The sequence below is a fragment of the Erigeron canadensis genome, chromosome 6 (assembly GCF_010389155.1).
Source record: "Erigeron canadensis isolate Cc75 chromosome 6, C_canadensis_v1, whole genome shotgun sequence".
Classification (NCBI taxonomy): domain Eukaryota; kingdom Viridiplantae; phylum Streptophyta; class Magnoliopsida; order Asterales; family Asteraceae; genus Erigeron; species Erigeron canadensis.
The window spans coordinates 43288883-43311920 of record NC_057766.1 but is presented as its reverse complement, the minus strand read 5'-3'; the positions used below and the strand labels follow the sequence as shown (position 1 = coordinate 43311920).

The 23038-nt window shown below is 33.8% G+C and overlaps 3 protein-coding genes across 4 annotated transcripts; 2 read left to right on the top strand and 1 right to left on the bottom strand.

Annotated features, from left to right (window-relative positions):
- The first annotated feature begins 12650 nt into the window (after positions 1–12650).
- LOC122603955 (transcription factor TCP19) lies at positions 12651–13993 on the top strand. Its single transcript, XM_043776823.1, has 2 exons — positions 12651–12667; positions 12873–13993. Exon 2 carries the CDS (start codon positions 12890–12892, stop codon positions 13880–13882), a length of 993 nt encoding a protein of 330 aa, XP_043632758.1. The 5' UTR covers positions 12651–12667; positions 12873–12889; the 3' UTR covers positions 13883–13993.
- A 2414-nt stretch (positions 13994–16407) lies between these two features.
- On the top strand, positions 16408–17659 carry LOC122603258 (peroxidase 66). 2 transcript variants are annotated; one of them, XM_043775921.1, is made up of 3 exons: positions 16408–16637; positions 16721–16909; positions 17004–17659. In XM_043775921.1, the coding sequence occupies exons 1-3, from the start codon at positions 16425–16427 to the stop codon at positions 17550–17552; spliced, it is 951 nt and encodes a 316-aa protein (XP_043631856.1). In that variant the 5' UTR covers positions 16408–16424; the 3' UTR covers positions 17553–17659. The 2 variants fall into 2 exon arrangements, with proteins under 2 accessions (XP_043631856.1, XP_043631855.1); XM_043775920.1 differs by having other exon boundaries at positions 16712–16909.
- A 308-nt stretch (positions 17660–17967) lies between these two features.
- LOC122603259 lies at positions 17968–23038 on the bottom strand. The gene is made up of 4 exons (XM_043775922.1): positions 22901–23038; positions 19252–19502; positions 18385–18595; positions 17968–18295 (listed from the first exon to the last, which is right to left on the bottom strand). Exons 1-4 carry the CDS (start codon positions 23018–23020, stop codon positions 18173–18175), a joined length of 705 nt encoding a protein of 234 aa, XP_043631857.1. The 5' UTR covers positions 23021–23038; the 3' UTR covers positions 17968–18172.

Below are 23038 nucleotides of genomic sequence, written 5' to 3'. Positions count from 1 at the left end.
CATTAAGAAGAAAGAGGTTTAAGATTTAGAGTTGGTTCAAAAACTTAACTTTTATATTATATATAGTTATAGATAAAAATATGGAGATGAAAAAAAGTGTTTAAATAAACCACTATGTGTATAACAGTTTCATGTTTTGGGATTCTTTCGTAATGTAATTACATGAAATAAACATGTGTTACTTATCATATAAAGAAACCTATATATTTTAGTTGTCTTCTAATTCTGAATCTGGACATGTGCATGTCGAGGTGTATCATTTAGTATTCTATGGTTCAACTTCCTAATGATACTTCAACTTCCTAATAATCATTAATATGATAAATTACTATGTTTCAACTTCCTAATGATCATTACTACTCTTCTAATAATATACAATTGAACATAAACCTAGTAATAACCCACATGATTGCACATAAACCTACTAATAACTCACATAACTAATCAACAATTAAATACTCATGCTACATACAATTGTAAACTATGCTATTAGACTTATACCAATAATTATGAAGAGAGATTATTTAAGATTTAGAGTTGTTTCAAAACCTAACTTTTATATTATACACCTTTGCATCAGAGATGATGTAGTCGGTACTCATGTACTTATTCTTCAAACTTATCACATCCCGCCGCCTACAAATCATGACAACAATCGGGCCCGTAGATTCTTTGTTAACTTGATTCTAAAAAATAAAATCTCTTTCCTTAGGTTGTTTTACAACAATAACATTACCCTTCCCCATTCGAAGAAATAATTTTTAGCTTTAGATATACTTATGAATACTAACTTTTTATGAGAGAAGAATGCAAAGTTGGAATTGAAGAATGAATTCCTCTTATATATATATATATATAGACCCTCATTAGAAACCAATGAAATTCTATAACTCCAACCCAATAAACTCTCATTAACCACCTACATATTAATAACAAAAACTTTCCATAATCTTTTGGGCTTTTCATTCTCTCGTATAATTTAAGTTTATTGAAGTTTTGTTGAGAATGTGTTTTCCAAATTCTTTGTCGTATGGTCAGATTTATGCAATTGTGGTATACTGATATATGTATGGTGAGTGGCTAAATGGTATTATGATATGTATAATAATATTTTCGTTCTTTGAGAATTGTCGTATAATATATATAGGTTAAATAAACCACCATGATAATTGCATAAAATAAATGTGTTACTTATGATACAAACTAACCACAAATTCTGAATCTGGACAGCTTACTTCAACTTCCCAATGTCATTAATATGATAAATTATCTATTTTTCATCTTCCTAATGCTCATTATTACTCTTCTTTGCACATAAACCTACTATAATAAATAATAACCCACATAATAACTAATCAACAATTAAATACTCATGCTTCATATAATTGTAAAGTATGCTTTTAGACTTATACCAATAATTATGAAGAGAGATTATTTAAGGATTAGAGTTGTTTCAAAATTCAATTGTTATATTATATAAGGATTATTTGTCCCTTTATATTTTGTTGTTATTCCTATCATACACGGCTTTTATTACTACATGTTATATATGTAACGCATTATCTCATTTTTATTGAAGTTTCGACTTTTGGATTTGGGGGATTTGAGCAAAATTGTATCATCTATGCATGAGAAACTCATTAGACCTCTCCCAACGGAGAGTCACCATTGTGTCACAGGAGTTTCACCATCGTGACACCATTAGCACGAAAGGGTCATGGGTGTGTCACTGGAAATCATGTCGCCACGGAGAATATGCAACGACAAAAATTCTTGCTTTTTAATATTATTATATATATATATATGTTAATAAATGTTATTTATAATTATTTAACACATTTATTTTTATATCATGAGAATGTTTTAGGTTTGTGCATTTTAAGAAATTCGAAGTTTGTAATGTTGACATATATATCTCATACGCGTAAACTTTTTAACAACCTCTATATTTTCATACTACAATATTTAAAAAAAGCAAGGAAACTCGATCACCCGCTAACGATATGTGGACAAACCTATTCGAAACTCCGTTTCCATCAACTGTTAATTCTTCATTTTCACCGACAACGAGTAACCCATCGGCCATCGCCAAGAGGTTTTGCGTCTTTCTCGGGCGTTAATCCACTATGACAATCTTTTTTTAATCCATCAGGATATCAGCATGTCCAGCTACAATAATGTAAATTTTTTCAATGTTAATTTTTTTAATAAACATAATGTTGTTTATTTATTAATGATTTTTTTTATATAAATTTGTGATTAATATCTATATGTTTTAATAAAATTAAAAAATAATAAAATATTGAGGAAGAAATAAGGAAGAAGTGAGGAAGAGGTATTGTCGGGAAGAGTATGTCAAGAAATTGAGATGTAAGAAATAAAAGATGTGGCGATGACGTGGCAGCAAGGAAGAGGTGAGAAAGTGTTCACTGTTGGGAAAGGCCTTATAGGAACAAAGAAAAACTTTCATTCCCAACTTTCACAAACAGAGGCTGGTTAGATAAGCCAAAATGAGTAAGTGATTAACACTATCTAGGTTAGGCAATGAGTAACCTCAATAGACAAAAGAATATAAACTGGTGGTTGAATTTCAGAAATAAAACTATTGATCGTGTATATATGGATATGGGTTTTGGGATTTCATGGAGTGTCTAATTTGCGCTTTTACATCATGGAATTTGTTGACAGGGGAAGTTAGTTTCACTTAAATATATGTTGTTAATGAAAATGTGTGTGTGTTCAATTAAAAATTATAGGGTCATGAATTAGAGTTTCGGATTAATATAACAAGAATAATTCGAATTTGATTTGAGAAAAAGTTCAAAATGACCAAATAGGATATGCCACTTAATATCCATCTTGAAAATTTGGAAGATTTTTCTGTAACAATCGAAAGAATCTGCTTCTTCTTTTCCTTTTTTTTCTTTAGGTGTGCATAAAATAAACATAATAACATGAATAAGAAAAAGGCACTTTTCCAAATGCATAGATGTTTCCATTCAGGCATATGCCAATTCGTTATTTGGTTTATTCCATCACCTGAACTCGTATAAAAGAAAACAATGATGGTCAAACCAACCAAGCCATCACAAGTTTCAACTAAAACTTCAACGGTAGATCATTCATCAAGCAAGATCATTTAAAGGACTACTCTCTATTGGCATGTATGTTATAACGTGATTCATGTGTCACATGATATTATTATGACATGCCAAAGGAGAGTTGCCCTGTGACTGTTCATTGCTTAAGTACAAAAGATATGCAACAAGTATGGTTATACATTTCACATCGTCCAAGAAGACAATAATTTGTGTACATGATATAAAAAAGGTAGATGTGTGTTTTACCATCCTTGATTTTATGGTTATGTTTCTTATATTGCTTTTATGTACTTTGGGTATTTCTTGATATCAACATTGACTTTGGAATATAACAACCTAAATTTTTTTTATATTTTACGTGCATTATTTGTTGTAATTTCTGAGAACCAAACGATTATTTTATATTGAACCAGATCTACCTGAACCAAGCTCACATCTAGAAAGCCCAATTTTCAATTTCGAAGTTTATTAGCATATAGATAATGATTATTGTTAAAACACAAATTTTTTTATATAACATTTTTTTAGAACTGACATTTTAGTTTACTTTTAATCCTAATTAAATTACACCCATGTCTGGATAAACCTAAGACTTTAAAAAAAAACCTATCAATCCACTCACAAATACGGGAAGTGAAACTCGAACTCAAATATTTTATACATGCTTCTAGATTACACGAATACCTAAAATACCTGAAAGTCAAAGTTCAATTTGATTAAATTCAGGATTTACTATAAACACTTTTGGTATACATTTCAATTTTATATAGACTAGAATATTATTAGCATGATATGCAATGATACATGGTTTCTAAAATGTTAAATTAAAATTAAAATTTTCTAAGTATATTTTAAAGATAATGATAAATCAACCTAATTTGTGTGACTAAAGATATGTCTAATAGTAAGATAATGACATGTGGAAAAATAAGGGAGCAAGATTAGGAAAGAAAATTAATGGAATCCACATGTTAAATTGTTAAGTTTTTTGGTTGATTTTTAATAATATGAGTTAGGTTGATCAATCATTTTCCATATTTCAAATATATAAAGCAAATTTGTTTTTTTTAAAGAAATAAGTTTCAACAATTCGGCAAAACTACTTTACATCAATAACCTACACTATTCGCCGCCACCGCCACCATCACCAATCGTCGTCGTCACCGACACCGCCGCTAGGGGTGAGCAAAAACCAAACCGGAAAACCGAAAACCGAAAAATCCCAAAAAAAAACGAACCAATTGGTTTAGTTTTGGTATTCTAAAAACCGAAAGGATTGGTTCGGTTTTCGATTTCATATTAAAAAACCGATCGCCAAAACCAAACCAAAGCCATATATATATATATAATTTAATTTGCTTTATATCATTTTACAATTTATCTATTGGTGTAATTTAGTGATATATCTAATTTTCTGTTATTAATTACACTATCTATCATAACTAATTAGGAATAACAAATTACCAACAAATATAACTAATGCAATACCCGTGCGTTGCTTGGATTACACCTAATAAAATATTTAAGTAACCTACATATCATATGCTATACTTTTGAATAACAAAATAAAAACAAATTAGGCCCTTTTAACATAAAACCAAACATAAAAAAACAACTTCAACGATAGTTGTATTAGAAGAATTGGAAGTTTGGCAAAATATAACATTAACTAACGCATACTGAATTTTGGGTCAAGGCATTTTGATAATTAGTATCTAGTAACACATCTTAAAGGTTCCATCATTATGACAATAATTCTCGAAGAAGCAATGTTTTGAGGGTGGATTGAGTTACTTTCCCGATTATGTTTTCGTTGGGGGATCCGAGTTATGTAAGTCACCTGGTATTTTATTTTTTTTGTGCCAATTACTCCTACAATATTATGTTTTTTAGAATTGGTATTCATGTTGTGTTCAGATTAATAAGTCGGGGATTGGCACGTCGATATATTCATATACCTCAATCCCAAACTAACTGATATATAAATATAAGGGATAATGACATACGAATGTAACTACTTATGACAAAATGGTTATGTAATGTAGTAACCTACTCAGATGGTTATGTAATGTATGCACATATGTTTTTTTGGCTATAGTATGTAAGGACCTTTTTATTTGGGTTAATCAATGTAAGGACCTATGTAATTTTTTGGCAATATTATGTAAGGTCCGTATATATTTTAAACATAGGTGCATACATTACATAGTCACCTAGGTAGGTTACTATATTACATAACCATTTTGTCATAGATGGTTACATTCATATGCCATTATCCCTAAATATAATTTGACCTCAACTGCTGTAAAACAAAATCATATAACTTGATACATTTAGTGTTGTGAGTATGTTATAATAGTAGAATAAGGATGAATTAAATGATGAATAAAATAACAACTATATAGTCTAATCTTCTCGCTTGCAACTTCACCTTCTTCTTTGTTCAATCTCGTTTGCAAACTCTAACTTAACTAAGCCAACACTTTTGCCAGACGTAATACTTTCATTTTTAATCACATTATCATGAGAGACAAGAAGACAAAGGGTTGTAAAGTTAGAACTTTAATTACGTACATTACTTGTTGAAAATATATAGTACGAGTAATATTTAAGTATCCAAAACATGAGCCATAAACACAATTTTCTAATTCAATCGTCTTAGCAAATCTATCATCTTGTTTTATATCGCTAGAACATTGTCTGCAGTGCTACTTACAACATATTCCTTCAATGTATGTCACTCCTTAGATATGTTCCCATATACAACTATCAACCTGTGAATTATCCGTTACAATATTAGTAATCAGAAATCACTTGTCAGAAAAAAAAAAAAAAAAAAAAAAAAAAAAGTCGATCAAATCGGTTTCAATTCTGTTTGTATCCATAACCAACAATCTAAAAAGCACAAATTAAAACAAACATGATACAGGCACAACCAATAAGAATTTTATACGAATTAAACACTACATATGAATACAACTCATGAACACCATCACAAATTCAAATAATTGATAAAACTTGCATCTAATCGAAACTGAAAATCTCAACCATAAGATTCCATTACATGACAAAAATAATGGCCTTAATCTACAAACAATATTACAAAATTAACCATTAATGACATCACATCCTAAACTAACAAACTACACTCTATATCAAAACCATAATCATGTCACGTTTGTTTGGGAGAGTAGTGATGGGGAATTCCCTCCTGCAATAGCTGTATTTATATGATGCAAAAGTTAGAAGCCCGGATTTTGCGTTTTAAGCCCTGCGGGAATATCTCTTTCTTAACCGTCCATACTTTGACTTTTTCAAAAAACCAGCTATCATCCAAAAACTTAGGGTGTTCGATATTCCTGCATGCATTAATCCACACATGTTAATTAAGCCTCAAACAAACTTACCGTCTTAAAAGGGGACTTTAAATGGTTAAAATTGAATATATTCCTCATCTAACGGCTTAATACAAAAAGTAAAACCACCTACCTGTGGCAATATACATATATATGGGTCTGTTTGGCAAGGCGATTTTAGGAGCTTTTAAGGGCTTAAAAGCCCTTAGCTTTTAAAAATAAGCTCCTTCGAAAATTATAGCCCTGTTTGGTAATATAAGAAATCAAAAGCTCTAGTCCCGAAAAACTCCTAAAAGCCCCAAAAGGTTTTTAAAATAAAAACTCGTAGGAAGAGAGTTGAAAAAAAAGCCCCAACCCCTAGCCTCAACCTCAAGCTCCAACCTCAAGCTCTTAACTATAGCCCCAGCTCCAAACTTTTGTATCAAACATACCCATAATCTCTTTAACGTTTTTTATGACCATTGCTGTAAGTAATGACTAATTACAATCCATTCATACTTGTAAATCTATGTAATAAATCAACAATGTTATCACTAAGTGACGTGCATGTAATATACAAGTCATACAACTTTTTCTATAAAAAGTGTTAATTTCTTCATAAGTTAAACTGCTCCATTTGAGAACCGAGACATAACAAACAACAGTTATTAATTAATCATGATTAATTAGAAAGATTAATAGATGTGTTATCAATTTTGTGTAAGAAAGAAAAAAAGAAAAGAAGCAAAACCGAACCAAAAAACCGAGAATTCGAACCGACTAAATCGAATCCAACGGTTTTTGATTTTTAAAAACTGATACAATCTCACCCCTAACCGCCGCCATAGGTAGCATTCTAGGCAATTATAAACGAAATAGATGAAAATGTAAAAAATTCCCCAATTAAATTTATACACTCCTAACAATATAGTGACAAACATGCCAAGACTTTTCAAAGGCACATATGCGATCAAAGTATCAAGTAAGTTCATTTCAGTTTAGTCAGAAGTAATCTCTCAAATCCCCGTCTCTATTTCCTCTTAAAAATGTCATTGTACAAATTGACCACATGGCTCAGGGTGTAAGAACAACGTCCGCCATCGAAGTGAATTTCATCTCTCAATTGAATCTAGAATATATTTGTGCATATTATCAAATTTATGTACTTGTAATATAGACATATATATATGTATTTGGGATAGTCCCATATTGTAACAAGGTGTCCATGGGGACCATGGCCCATCTATCTCTATGGTTCACAAGGATAATGGAAAAACAAAATGGACCGTGGATGTATTGTTACAAAATGGGTCTATGTACATGTTATGATTCTTACCTACTGTATATTACAAGTATATAAATATATACACTAACACAACAAAGGGTAAAATGATGCAAGATCAAATACTCGTAATAATTACCTCAATTCCACTAATTAATAATTTATTCTTTAAAATGATCACTATGCCTAATTTTGATATTCAAGAAGTTCATTCTTAACAATAACTTCTTCATTTTTATCTATAATGGTATCAGTTTAGCGTTAAACCGGCATATCCCTACAAACCAACACTTTTTCACTTACTTCGTCATTTTACTTTACATACATTTATATATATATATATATATATATGAGGAAATCAAATATGCAGCGGATTACAGTCATGGTGGGTGCATCAAGGTAGAAATTCTTAAGTTTTTTGTCAAATTAAACCTTTTAATTTGAAAATATACATAATGCTTCTTTGATTTTTCACCTATTGTAGCCAATTTATGTTGCTGTCAACCGCAACCAACCTTAGACCTTCATATGTATATATATATATAGAGAGAGGGAGAAAAATTAAATTAGGGACTTCTTATTTTAGGGACCATTAGGGACTCTTCTCAATCATTCATTTTTCATCATCTCCGACCACCACCATCACCACCACCACCACCACCATCATCTCCGACCACCACCATGATCCTCCAACGACGGCGATAATCTAACTCATCCATATATATATATATATAGGGGTGAGATATTTTGAGACCACCTCTTATTTTAGGACCAACTAGGACCATTGATTTTTGTACACCATCATGATCTACTACGATGTACAAGACTTTTTTGTAAAAACACTAAGACTTTCCGACAAGGAACCCACCAGAAAATCATGTGTAAGTTAACTTACACATGATTTTTCTGTGGGTCCGTCGCTGGAAAATCTTAGTGTTTTTACAAAAAAGTCTTGTATATCGTAGTAGATCATGATGGTGGTGTGTAACTTACGAAAATCAATGGTCCTTTTTTGGACTTTTTTTAGTTGGTCTCAAAATATCTTTCCCCTATATATATATATATAGGGTAACACTCCGGTGAGAACAGTCTTAAAATAAGAACGGTGAGAACAGTTAAAAAACATCATTTTGATGCATTAAAAGTCCATAAAACTAACAGTGTTTAACTAATTATCACTATTTAAGTGTTTAACAACACATTGATCCGTCAAAATCGAAAAAATCATGTTTTTTGTTTTGTGCATCCATCTTGGATGCATATTCTTCAAAATGATGCATCCACCAAAAAACGTGATATTTTCGATTTTGAAGGATCAATGTCTTGTTAAACACTTAAATAATGATAATTAGTTAAGCACTATGTTAGTTTTATGAACTTTTAATGCATCAAAATGATGTTTTTTAACTAGTCTCACCATTCTCATTTTAAAACTGTTCTTATTTGATTGTCCCCATATATATATATATAAACATGATCAAACTAAAGACAACATCTAACTTATATAGCAATAGAAGAATTGATTAGCGTGCACAATAAAATTATACATTTTATATCATAAGTCCACCTCCTAAATATCTACTATCGTAAAAATAATTATTACTAGATTTTAGACTTATGTCTAACACTGGTGTAACACCCCAAAGATTTTAAGGTAAAAGAAATTAACCCCTTTTTATAGTTTTGACATTAAATTAATATCCTAGTATTTTATTTTTGAATATGGGGTTAATTTAGTTGGAACTTTAGCGGATAGCGGGTAAAATACCCACAATTTTTGAAGTGGGTCGTGGCACCCCCAAAATGTGCCAGCCTAACTCTTTTCTTCAAACTCATAATTCCACTACCTTCATCTTCATTCCCTCATGCAATTCCTTTCTATTCTTTCCAAAATCAAGTGTTAATCCTTCAAATCCAAGACTAGAAATCATCCTAACAATCATCACCATCAATATATCTCCATTCAAGAGTTTGAAATTTAGGGCTTTGGTTATTTTAAGTGGTGGCCGAAATTTAATAAGAAAAAGAGAGAAATTTGGGAATTAAAAACCTAAGTTATTATCTTCCAAAGTTGAGGTATTGATTTCTATTTCATTATTTCTGTTGTTATTGAGAAATTAGGGTTCATGGATGAACCACTTTGGGGGTTTTTACTAGAATTTGAATTATGGTTAATTTTTTCCCAATTCCTTAGTTAACCTAGTTGTCATTGAGTTATATGATGTATTTGATTATGAAATTGATAAGGTTATGTGATAATTTGAGTTTATGAGAAATTATGAGTTTTTGCTAGTTAATGAACTATGGATAAAAATGGTAGGTTGAACTACTTAATGTTAATCTTAAGAATGGAAGTAACTCAATGACAAATGGGTTGGGTTTGGGTTTAGGAAAAGGGTAGTGATTGAGTGTGACTAGGTTGAACTAGTCATAGTTGTGAATGTAAGCTTATGCATTTTACGGTATGATCATAGGTTGAAGCTTGCTTGTGCTTGATCGTTTAGCGTTATTGTCTTTGACGCGGAGGAGATGAGTATATTTGCATACCTTTATGTATACGTTGGGCCAATTACCATGAGATGTGAATGTTCCAAGCATGGTAATTGGTTTGGCGTTAAGCCCATGTGAGGCATTGTTTATGAGGCCTAAGAACCTCTGGGGCCTAAGAACCCCGATAGTTGATTGATTGAGGCCTAAGAACCTCTGGTGGCCTAAGAACCCCGATAGATGATCATGATTATGTTGTTTAGCTTATATGGATCCATATATGTGTTGATAGTGTGCAAAGTGAGCATGTAAATGTGACATGACGGTGTCATAGGTTACATGTGAAAGTCTTTGCACTTGCCTTCCTTCGTGTTCGTAAATGTATGCAAGTATATTCACTAAGCCTTTGCTTATATTTTAGTTGTTTACCCCTTTTATAGGTAGTTCCAGAAGAAGGAACTAGTGTGGTTGAATTGGAAGAATTGGTTAGAGCTTGAAGTTGACATTTGCAAGACATTTGAAGGTATTAGGTCATTCTTGGTTGAATGACACACTTTTGGTTTAGAGGCTTAGTTCATCCCACCTCTTTGGCTCTTGATACAATCTTGGCGTTTTGAATCTTGTGGTTATGTATCATGTTCATTTTGGGTGATGGTAACTAGTCTTGTTAAATTTGGAAGTCAAATGAAAGTTTTGGGTTATGTGATGAAATGGGTAACATGCCCTACTTATGTTGAAATGTACATGTTATCTAATGTAAGCTTATGAAATGTTTGTTCGCTTGATATGATCTTATTTGAGTCAGTAATAGTGCTTGGGAATGTTTGGAATTGAGTCGAAATGTTGAAAAACGTCAAAAGGAGTGTTTTTGGTGTACAACAGAAAGCACGGCCTTTGTGTCACAGAGCACGGCTCTTGCCTTGTACAAAGGTCGTGCTCCACTGATCTCGAACCTTGTTTTTTTCCCGAGCCTTCGTTTGACCTTTTGGGGTCCTGAAACTTATATAGTAATCTAGTTACATCATTTTAAGAACACTACAAGTGTCTTTTCTTGAATTGCAACATTTTGATTTTTCGCGAAAAATTGCCGTATTTTTCTAAGTATAAAGTATAAGGTTTTGTGTTTTTTTCAATAATTACGCTTTCATTTGGGTTGAGTCCTTTCAACTGGACACGAGACTTATGATATTATTAGTAATGTAACTCATAAAAGCTTATAAGTTCAAAGTTGAAGATATAAGTAAATACTAAGTGTTCGATTCAAATGCCAAGAATGTTACGCTAATAGAAAGAAAAATAATGTAATAAAAGAACATTGCAAGCATATACCCCCCTTCATCATTTGAAAGACTTCTTTATAGACGAAATTTATTGTAGTGTTTTTTTGTCTTCTGATCTTTGTCACTTATTAACACCTTAAAGCCCCTTCTCGACTTAACTCAAGATACTGCAATGTACAATTGTTCGTATGTGAAAATCGAGCTTTATAGATAGAAACCAATTTTAATAACACTGTAAAAATATTTAATTTAGTCATTTATTTTTTATTAATTAAATAAAATTATGTAAAAAACCAAATGATGATATCATTGAGAGTCAATATGATGAAATCGAGCGATGTGATTGGTTAATAAGTCATTAGTTCAACTGTCTTTTACTTGTGATATATATTAAAATTAAAATCAAAATTAAAATAGTACAATTACTATTAAAATCTTAATATATTTACATTAATTATAATTTATTTTTAAATAATTAATTATATATATATATATGATAAAACATATTATTGGATATATAATAGTGATTATTTTATTAGATAAATGTTAGCTATTATTCTATCAATTATATGTTAGCTATTATTATTTGTTTACTATATTAAAATGATTGGGTAAAAAGTGTAAATTTGTGATGGAAAACAAAAAAGTGTAAATTAAAGTCAAAATTGAAAATAAAAATCAATATTAAAAAATCGAGAGATGTGATTGGTCGATAAAATATTAAAACAACTGTGCTTAAATATAATAAAAGATTTTATATACGCTAACGACAGTCTATACGATATCAAGAAACATAAACTTTAAATTTGCATTGATTGTCATCGTCAATAAACATAAAAAATTAAAAAGAATCATACATTATGCTAACCTCCGTTTTGTTTACAACGCAATTAAAAAAAATTAGTCTATGTTGATATAGATCATAGATCGATAGATATAGACCAACATCCACCGATGGATGCTCAAAGCCCATTTTTTAGTTAAGGTTGGCTTCAGATATACCAAGCAGGCAACAAGTTTGACATTTAACCACGTGTCAAAATCTGACGGCAAAACAATCCCTTATGTACATCACAACCGTCGACATGAGTCAGGCTTATAAATAAACTAAACATTTTAAAGAGGGTCCCTTTTTTATTGTAAGCAAAATTCAGAGGGATAAGTGGGTCTACTCTTTATAGGGTTTGTTTCAATTCCTTTCTATATTCATCGTTAATATATCTTATTTTTATAAATAATCCCTATTTATATACTTTTCATATATACCAATCATCATAATGGTTTCATGAGTTAGATTAAAAACCAGTTTAACCAAATACTTCCTGTATTTTTTCTACTTATTTATATATCAGCCAACTTTTTGCCAACAAAAACTCTGTTTAGGCAGGCAGATTTGTTTCACAAATGACATCAACCAATGATAACACAAACATGGAATCCGAAGGAAAAGATGTTACAAGCACAGATGAAATATTATTGTCAGAATCTGATCCTTTACTAAAAGATCCAGCCATGTATACCATAACACCACAGCCGCCAATGGAAGCTACTATGTTTAAGGAAGAGCCAATCGAAGATGATTCACACGACAAACAAATTGTGGCGCCGCCGCCGACAAGGAGGATTTCGAAAGACAGACACACCAAGGTGGAAGGCCGTGGCAGGAGGATACGTATGCCGGCTGCTTGTGCCTCTAGAATCTTCCAGTTGACTCGAGAACTTGGTCATAAGTCAGATGGTGAGACGATTCGGTGGTTGTTGGAACATGCGGAAGGTGCTATCATTGAAGCTACGGGTACAGGAACGGTACCCGCGATAGCAGTTAATGTTAACGGGACGTTAAAAATCCCGACAACATCAACTGCAGAGGATGGTGGTGGGAAGAGACGGAAAAGAGCTAATAATAGTGAGTTTTATGACGTGAATGACACATCAGTGTCTAATTTTGCCCCGGTGACCCATGTGGGGACACCGGGGCCACAAGGGTTGGTTCCCGTGTGGGCCATGGGTGCACCATCTAGTGTTGGTATGCACGGGGGTGGTTTTTTTATGATTCCACCGGGAGGACCACAATTGTGGGCTTTCCCAGCGGGTCTGACCCCGGTTTTTAACGTGTCACCTCAACCCGTGGCGAATTATTTGTCAGCAATGCAAGGTAGTAGTAGCTCTGGATGTGGAGGTGAAAGTGGAGTTCAAGCGATGTCGAATTTGGTATTGAGTAACAGTGAATGCGAAGATAAACTGGGGACGGTTTCAACTAAAATGGCACCAAGTTCAAGTTCGAATTCAATTGCAGCAATAAATAAGAATCAAATGCTTGGCGACTTTTCATTGAATATTTACGAGAAGAGAGAGCTTAATTTAACGATTGGCTCTTCAACCGAATCTTCATCTTAATCACATTGGTTAAGTATCAACAACGATTTAGTACTCCTAGTATTAGTTTTGTTTAATCTTCTTCTATTTTATGTAACTTCTATTTTTTCTTTTCATAATAACTTTTAGCAAGTCGTGTAAATGAAATTAGAAATAAAAAGGTGGGGTGACCCGGTGCCCCACTACCTCGTGAAAGGGGTCTAATCTTGGGTTGGGTGAGAGAGCACGTGAGGATTAGGCATTGACACGTGCAGGAGAGGGTATCCCATTATTGTGGTGGTCCATGAAGTGGGTCAGGGTTACTGCGATGGGGCATGCACAAGTGGGCCAAGTTTTGGGTGGGTGGGTCCTGTATTACCCTTTTGGATATGGGGGCGGCTAAGACCAAGGCCATCCATGGGGGGTTTAGGTGGGGGGTCATATTATCTTAAGTTCCAAAAGGGTGGTAACGTGTCTATTGGGGTCAGCCATGGTTTGGTGAAACGTGGACATGGTCCGACCACCTTCCCGTCAAACTCGGAGATGCTTTGTCTTTGTGTTAGCCACTATTTTATTGGTTGATTGGTTGGTTGGTTGTGATGCTCATATCGTTTTGAATTTTCTTTTCCTTTTGCTTTGGTTCCAAGTCAGATTTTGACTCAATTTTAACGGTGGCAAGCGGCAACTCATGCCATCCTGAGTTCCTGACTGGCTAAGACAGCTTGTAGAAAGGCTTTGAACTCATTTTAATAGCCCAGTCAGTGTTTGTAAGTAGGCTCAAAGCTCGATTCAAAAAACTATAAAAGATTGATTCAAGTAACATGTTTAACATTATATGAATAATAGACAACAAAAATCATTCCAATTATACAAAATTGCAACGAAACAACGATAGGTCAAAGACATTCTAAGAAGTCTAAAAACAAACAATCCATATATGTGCGTACGTGTATCATAAATATTACTTAACCTAAATAAATATTACTCAACCTAAAAATAAAATAATATGGAAAAGTTAAATTAGTGACTCCTTATTTTAGGAACGGTTAAGTACACCTTCTACCTCCTTCTCCGACCACCACCACCACCATCATCTCTGACCACCACCACCACCATGATCATCTCTGACCACAACCATGATCATCCGGCGACGGCGACCATCTTCGGCGAGACTTGCACGTGTAAGTAACTTACACACGTTTTAAGTACAATTTTTTTTAGGTAGATCACTTATCACCGGTCACCCTCTATGACCTATCACACTATGACCTATCACCCTCAATGACCTATCACCCCCACCAGTTTTGGTTTATGAATACCCTTAAAGGCGAAGTCCGCTCCGAATCATAACTTTTATTCAACTTACACATGTGTAAGTTGTACTTACACATGTGTAAGTCTCGCCGGAGATGTCACCGGAGATGAATATGGCCGGAGATGTCGCCGGAGATGATCAGTGGTGATTAGATCTGATGAAAATGGACGGTCTAGATCGAGTCCCTAACAGTCCCTAAAATAAGGAGTCCCTAATCAAACTTGACTAAAAAGTGTGAGCCTAATACAGGCCACAAATTTCACGTAATAACTAGAACATGCATTTTTTTTAATTTATAGTTTGTGTATTAGTAATCTAAATTAGATTAGCAGTTTTGATTTCTTAATTTCTGAATTGGGCTAGCCCATTTGTGACAAGTAGGGGTGCAAATCTCATGTTCGAGTTGATGAGTTTCAACTTTCAACTACCAAGCTGAGGTGTTTTGGATCATACATCTCAACGAGGGGTCTAGCATACGTGTCTTATCCGGGGTCCGCGCTAGAGAGCTCCCTCGAAATAGAAATGTCTATTTTAAATACCCAATGGGAGAAAAACCCCCTATTAATCCGCCTGAAGACACGACGATTAATAAGGGTAAACCCTGCCCTCCCAGACACATGATATAAGGTACCCGATGTAAACAAAGAAATTTGTAAGTGTGAGTGGCAATTTACCAGGAGACCCAAGGCACAACTTGAACAGGACAATGAAACTAACAAGTCTAAGTTAACGCTAAACAAGTTGGGCAATAGACGTTTAAAAATCCAGTGCCAACACATGACCGTTCAAAAGTTAATATTAATATAAAGAATGAGTGAAATTTATGTCAGCAGCAATATTTAGGCATGTGTTTTAGCTGTACAAATTAGACAATATAGCATTATTCTTGAGTTTCTTTTTCCCAAAATAAAAGTATGAAGGTACAAGACGTACAAGTTCTACATCTATTACCAACCTTCCTGGCTGACCTAACAGATTGCGACATTCTCACCATTGATATCTCCACAGTTTCACACCTGCAACTCCCTCATTATACCAAGTCACCATGTTTCAATTAAACAATTTGCCTCAACTGATCCTCCCTTGCCCCTTTTGTTTCTTTGTTTAGAAGCCCAACAAAGTTGTTACACCCTTATTTGAGTAACTTAAAAGTACATTACAATCTTCAGCAGCATGCATAGCTATTTACTTTCAACAAGCCCTATAAACACTGCACCATTTCCATGGAGTTCATCATCCCCTGCTTAACAATATCCCCACTTATAGTAAATGGCTAAAATCTCCATTTCACCAATTATTACTCTAGTTCTCATACTAAATGTGGTTTCATACTCAGAAGCAGCACTTGGTGCTCATTACTATGATCAAACATGTCCACAGGCAGAGAGCATTATTTATCAAACAATTTGTAATGCATCTATCTACGACCCTAAAGTCCCAGCCCGCCTTCTCAGGATGTTCTTCCACGACTGCTTCATAAGGGTACGTAATCGTATTAAACTCAGACCATTCCAGTTTATTTTATGTATCATCATAATCCATATGTTTTATTCAAGGAAAAACAGGGATGTGATGCATCATTGTTACTCGACTCAACCCCAGAAAACAAAGCAGAAAAAGATGGACCACCAAACATCTCAGTTCGATCATTTTATGTAATTGAAAATGCCAAAGCAAAGCTTGAAAAGGCATGCCCTCGTACAGTTTCTTGTGCTGACATAATAGCAATTGCGGCAAGAGATGTTGTAGCATTGGTATAATCTTTTTCTTTTTTGGTTTTAGTATTTAAGGTTTTACACGTGTCAATTTGTTTCAGATACTTATGTCCTTGCATCTCTGCATGTCCAGTCTCAAGGTCCATGGTGGCATGTACTGAAGGGAAGGACAGACGGGCGGGTGTCAAAAGCTAACGAGACCATAGACTTGCCTTCACCATTTTCCAACACCACAACACTTATTCAGAGCTTTGCTAAAAGGGGATTAACTGTCAAGGATTTGGTCGCACTTTCAGGTGGACACACTCTAGGCTTTTCACATTGCTCTTCTTTTAGTGCCCGCTTACACAACATCAGTGATCCTAGCATTAACAGCAAGTTTGCTATAAACCTAAAGAAGAAATGTCCCATACATAACAAAGATCGTAATGCAGGAGAGTTCCTAGACTCGACTTCTGCAAGGTTTGACAATGACTATTACAAAAGAATTACTATGGGTAAGGGTGTGTTTGGGTCAGACCAAGCTATGTATGGAGATACAAGGACTAAACCGATTGTCGATTCATTTGCCAAAGATGAGAAACTATTCTTCAGCGAATTTGCAGCTTCAATGGTCAAACTTGGAAATGTAGGTGTCAAGGAAGATGGCGAAATTAGAGTGAAATGTAGCATTGTGAATTGATATGTGAGGATGTAAGGAAAAGGAAGAAAATGATTCTAACTTTTTTACATAATGATTTGTTATTTGACTTGATTATATTTCATAAAAAAGAAAATAAATCTTAGCCATTCGTCTATTTCTGTGTTTTATCTATTGGTGCTTTAAGTATTTCATGGTCTTAGAAGAAATGCCATCATATTGCTTAGGGACCTTAGTGTACGATCTCGGCTGTTTCCCTCTCGACTTTTGATCTTAGCACCCAAAAAGTCTGTCTGTACAAACGATCTAGGCCAGTATTCAGAGTTTCCTTGGGGTTGGTAAGGCGAAATGGTTGTAAACTTAGCGAAGTAAACCACTCTACCTTTAAACCATAGTTGTTGGTAAATAAGGATAAGGAACTACCAAGTACACAAAATCTTACACATAGAAGATATTGTAACAAAAATAAGAATGGATGCTTGACAAATAAAAAGTGTATTCATTATACTCATTACACTCCAAGTATGATGCAAATGGCAATATTGATTATCAAAGATAGATAGTACATAGCTGTTTAACTGACCTTTATAGTTTGACTGTGCTCCTTCAGTGCATCCAAATGCACATAAGACATCTGAAGTCAGAATCCTGCTAGGAAGTCATCATGCAAAAGCTACATCTGATCTTAAAATATACTTGACACCTTTTGTAACATTGCGTGATTCATGTAACATACACTTGGCTCCATGAATATGGAAGAGGGCCATTCCTTGAGTGGGAGTCACCTAAAATTCACACAATTCGATAGATAACAATAGTGAGGGTGGGATATATTTGTTCACATGATACAAAAGAAAGTAAAAGGAATATGTACTTCAGCTACAAGGCTATTCCTTGGTCCATAAAAGACAGTTTCACCTCCGACCAGAGGTTCAGCAGAGCCATGTGAACCGTTCGCATCAGATTTTGATTTGTACCCACCATCGCCATTTAGATATATTAGCAAAGTATAATGGGTATGCTTTCCTTCTCCAAGATCGACACTTTCATCAATATGTCGACCAAAACGTTGACCAACCTTGTACCTGAATATGAGCTATGTTGTTAATAACGGTGGTATAACGGTTATCGGTCGTTCCCTAAAATACCGGTCAAAATAACGGTTCCGATATTAACGGTGGTATTTACCGATATTTAGCTTTTTAGATATCGGTCTTAACGGTGTTAATACAGGTTTTTTTTATTTTCTTTTGTTTTGGTCCAAAACTTATAAATACTTAATACTTTAATAGTCCAATCCTAAATAAATAAAAACCCTATCTTCCAGCCCTAATTCTAACATAAATTTTTTTTTTAAAAGTCCAGCCCTAATTTTCCAATCTTCGGAAGGGTTTCTCCTCTGTCTTCACTTCTCAAGCGATCCATCAGTTTCTCTGTCTTCACTTCTGACTTTCTATCCTGTTTCAAATACTTCTAAGCTTGACTTTTCTTATTAGTAATTAAGTCTTAAGTATTAATTATTTTGGAATTTATATATATTTTATAATCATCGTTATACCACCCTTATACCACCGCTATAACCGGTATATCAAATATCGGTTCTCGACCGTTTTAACCGATATTTGAGTATTAACAACATAGAATATGAGTCAACACTCTATGAGAAATTTTACTATGTAAGGGAGGAAATTTTTGGGTATTATTTTTGTTAAACCAGCAATGACAAGTTTTAAGCACACACCTGTAAAGTCTAATATTTGGATTTAAACCAATGGCGACTTTGCCCCGAATAGTAAGTTGAGCAAATAGGTTACTAAGTCCACCAGATTCCCATAATACATCAGAAAGAACAGGATCATTTACAGCAATACGATCATTGTCTCTATAAGCTTCACCATATGTGGGGCCAAGACTTCCTTGGTGGACAAACCCAATCGACTCTGCAACTTTTACGAATGCTTTTGATTCATCGGCTGTTAAAAAATTATGTACCTGGTGACCTTAAGCAAATGAGGAACCACTAAGAACATAAAAACAGTTTGGGGGTATCTACCCGTGCGTCTAAACTCCTAAGTGATATTAAGGGTTTGAACACTTCGATCAATTTTAATATCCATACAACAGCTACAAAAGAATACTAATTAACACTATCCTGATGCGGCAATGAGTAACCTTAATACCTTCCATACATCAATGATACTGAACAAAATAATACAAACTGAGATCAATTCTAATATCCTTACGACACCAACAAATAAATGCTAATTAACATTATTTCAATTAGGTAATGAGTAACCTCACTACATTAAATACATCAAAAATATTAAACAAAAGAATACAACTAGAATTTGCATCTCTCCCGACCTGAGCAACCAAAATCCAATCAACTGATCAACACTTAAACTTCCCATTTAGTCATTTGTTGTAGACTTGTAGTAGGTCTTTGGTAGTGTGTTGACTCCATTGCATGGTCATGCGCCTCGTCTAACATAAGAACCATCCTAAAAACTATGCGATTGGAGACTTTTAGAGAAACAAGTCATCTATCATACTCCTCATAGTATTGAGCAAAGTATTAAAATCTGACCTGAAATCTCAGATTGTCCTTAGCTATGTCAATCAGATGCCCTTTGACAAAATCTCTTATATCGCCAACAATCGTCGTAATTGCATAGTAAAATTCAGTTATAAAGGCGGAAATCTTGTAACAAACGAAATTGGGAAAATCACAATCCTTCAAAAAACTTCAACGGAAAACTCCCAATCTTTATACTTCAATGGAAAAATCACAATCTTCAAACAAACTTAAACTGGAAATTCACAATATTGAAAAAACTAAAACGAGAAACTTGAAAAATCACGATCTTGAAACAATGGGAAACTCACAATTTCCAAGTTTCCTATTAAATATTGTGAGTTTCCCATTGAAGATTATGAGTTTCCCATTGTTTCAAGATTTTAAATTTCCAAGTTTCCTGATGAAATTTTTTCAAAATTGTAAATTTCCCAGTTTCCTGTTGAAATTGTAAGAAGATTGTGATTTTCTCTTTGAAGTAATTTCAAGATTGGAGTTTCTCATTGAAGCTTTTTCCAAAGATTGTGATTTTCCCAGTTTTGCTTGTTTCAAGATTTACGCCTTTATAACTGAATTTTACTATGCAATGACGACGATTGTTGGCGATATAATAGATTAGGAATACGGATGACGTACTTGTTTCCCTAAACGCCTCCAATCACATAGTTTTAGGATGGCTCTTTTTAATAGACGAGGCGTATGACCTCGCAATGGAGTCCACACGCGTACCAAAGATCTACTTCATCAAAAGCACTCCGTGAGATGGACAAAAAACTGAGGCACACTATAAATATGTCAAAGCTTCAGGGTCAATAATTGAAGTTCCTCGTACTAGTACTATAGCACCTTTAATGAACTTAACTCCCACAACGGCTGAGACTCACGTGGCGGTAAAGACCTAGAGATACATCCTACTACATATTTCAACAAGTCCTCGGTGGAATTGTGGAAAGAATATCATTCTTAAAACAAGTTAAGAAGAGGAAAAAAAATTACTAGCTTCTGGAAACAAAAATGTAGGCGTAGAAAACTCAGTCGACACTGTCGAATACGCGCATGTTCTTGCAAATATGAAATCGAAGTATAATAGATACGAGAAAGAGAGGCGCGAGGGCCAGTTCAAAGAAAACCTAAAGAGATGACGCAAGTAAACGTTGTGAGCTTTTGGTTTTGGTGTTAATATGTTTGTTCGCAAGGGTACATCAAATGACTAAATAAGAAGTTTGAGTGTTGATTAGCAGATTGGATTTTGGATGCTCGGGTCAGGAAAGATGCAGATTCTAGTTGTTTTAAGGATTTTAGAATTAATCAAAGTTTGTACTCATTTGCTTAGTATTTTTGATGTATGTAATGTACCGACGTTACTCATGTCATTGCCTAATTGAGATAGTGTTAATTAATATTCTTTTGTAGTTTTCGTAAGGATATTAGAATTGATCTAAGTTTGCATTTTGTTTAGTATCATTGATGTATGTAAGTTATTGAGGTTACTCATTGCCTAATCAGGACAATGTTAATTAGTATTCTTTTGTAGCTTTTGAATGCTTTGCATAATTACTTGGTCGTTTAAATATATATGATCCACACTTAATGATATTCAACTTTTTATGGGTATTTTTTCCCGGTAAACAACTATTTTCAAGCATTATAAGACTATTTACAGAGATAAATTGGTACGCTTTCAGTCACAAAATCCATTCTTAGAACACTTAGATTATAAAGCCGAAACTGAGGATCCTTTAGTAGTATTGTTGTTGTTGTTATTATTATTATTATTATTATTATTATTATTATTATTATTTTAAACAATATTTTTATTACATTTTCATATAAATTACAAGAAATTAGTGGGGAGCCGTGATACTATCTGAGCTCCCACACCTCTAGTTATAGCAAAGCTAATCCTAATCCTATGAAAAATATGAGTAGAAGTGTGTGTCCCAATGTCTTGAGTCACGGTGGTTTGAGTAAGGCAACTGCATCCTTCTCAAGTTCTACGAAGGAAGAGAAAGGGAAGGGGATTTTTTTAAGATAAGCCAAGTTATGAGTGTTGTTATTCTTAACAAAAATTTAAACATAAAAAGAACAAAAAAAAACTGGTAAAAAGGGGCTTTTTTTAACTGGTGGATAAAGAAAGAGCAAATATGATTAAAAGGCAACTTAAATAAATACAAAACAACTTCAAGGTAATTTCAATTTTACTGTATGTAATGTAGACTTGGCAAAATGTGCGGGGCAGGCGGGTTTTGGTAACGGGTTGAAACGGGTGCGGGTTCAAGCGGGTATTTTCATGAATGCGGGGCAAAGCGGGTTGGGTGCCGGTCGACCCGCAATTTTTAAGAATAATAATTAGTATATCTTTCACACATACGCATTCTTCATTCTTGCAATAACAATAAAGTTTTTTTAGATCCGATTCATCACTAATTCACTATGCTTGTCTTTTTCACCTGATTTAAAATAAAAATAAAAAGTCTTTTTGACCTTTTCAATCAGATAATAACCCCTGATAAGTGTTCAAAAAGATTTAACTTCGAATAAGAAGAAGAAACAGAACACAAAAAAATGGAGTTCAAATATTTGACCTTCCTGCCCATTCCAAACCCCTCTTATTACCCGTTTAGACCCGCATCACTATTCATTAAAAGGGTTGAAAGTTGAAACACCCATTTGAACCCGCTTTTAGTTTTAGTCTGTACCCAATCAAACCCAGCAACAACAAAATCCTACCCAAAACTTTAAACTTTATGGGCAAAAACTGCCAGGTCTAATGTAACGTAAAGAAATTAAAGCAAGAAGAAGAAAACAAACATACAGTAAAAAGATCGTTATCTTTAAGACGGGTGATTCGGAGATCAGATTTAGGTTTGATAACAGGCCAATTAATGGTCTTCTTCTTCTTGCCAGTTTTCACTTCTTTCTTTCGATCCCCCATATCCGCTTCCGCTGTCCT

Excerpts from the sequence above, each read along its gene's own strand:
- LOC122603955 (XM_043776823.1), top strand. The coding sequence starts at position 12,890 with ATGACATCAACCAATGATAACACAAACATGGAATCCGAAGGAAAAGAT.
- LOC122603258 (XM_043775920.1), top strand. The coding sequence starts at position 16,425 with ATGGCTAAAATCTCCATTTCACCAATTATTACTCTAGTTCTCATACTA. Across the intron at positions 16,638-16,711 it reads TCCACGACTGCTTCATAAGG|GAAAAACAGGGATGTGATGC; the intron begins GTACGTAATCGT and ends GTTTTATTCAAG. Across the intron at positions 16,910-17,003 it reads CAAGAGATGTTGTAGCATTG|TCTCAAGGTCCATGGTGGCA; the intron begins GTATAATCTTTT and ends CTGCATGTCCAG.
- LOC122603259 (XM_043775922.1), bottom strand. The coding sequence starts at position 23,020 with ATGGGGGATCGAAAGAAAGAAGTGAAAACTGGCAAGAAGAAGAAGACC. Across the intron at positions 18,596-19,251 it reads CCAAATATTAGACTTTACAG|GTACAAGGTTGGTCAACGTT; the intron begins GTGTGTGCTTAA and ends GCTCATATTCAG. Across the intron at positions 18,296-18,384 it reads GGAATAGCCTTGTAGCTGAA|GTGACTCCCACTCAAGGAAT; the intron begins GTACATATTCCT and ends TGTGAATTTTAG.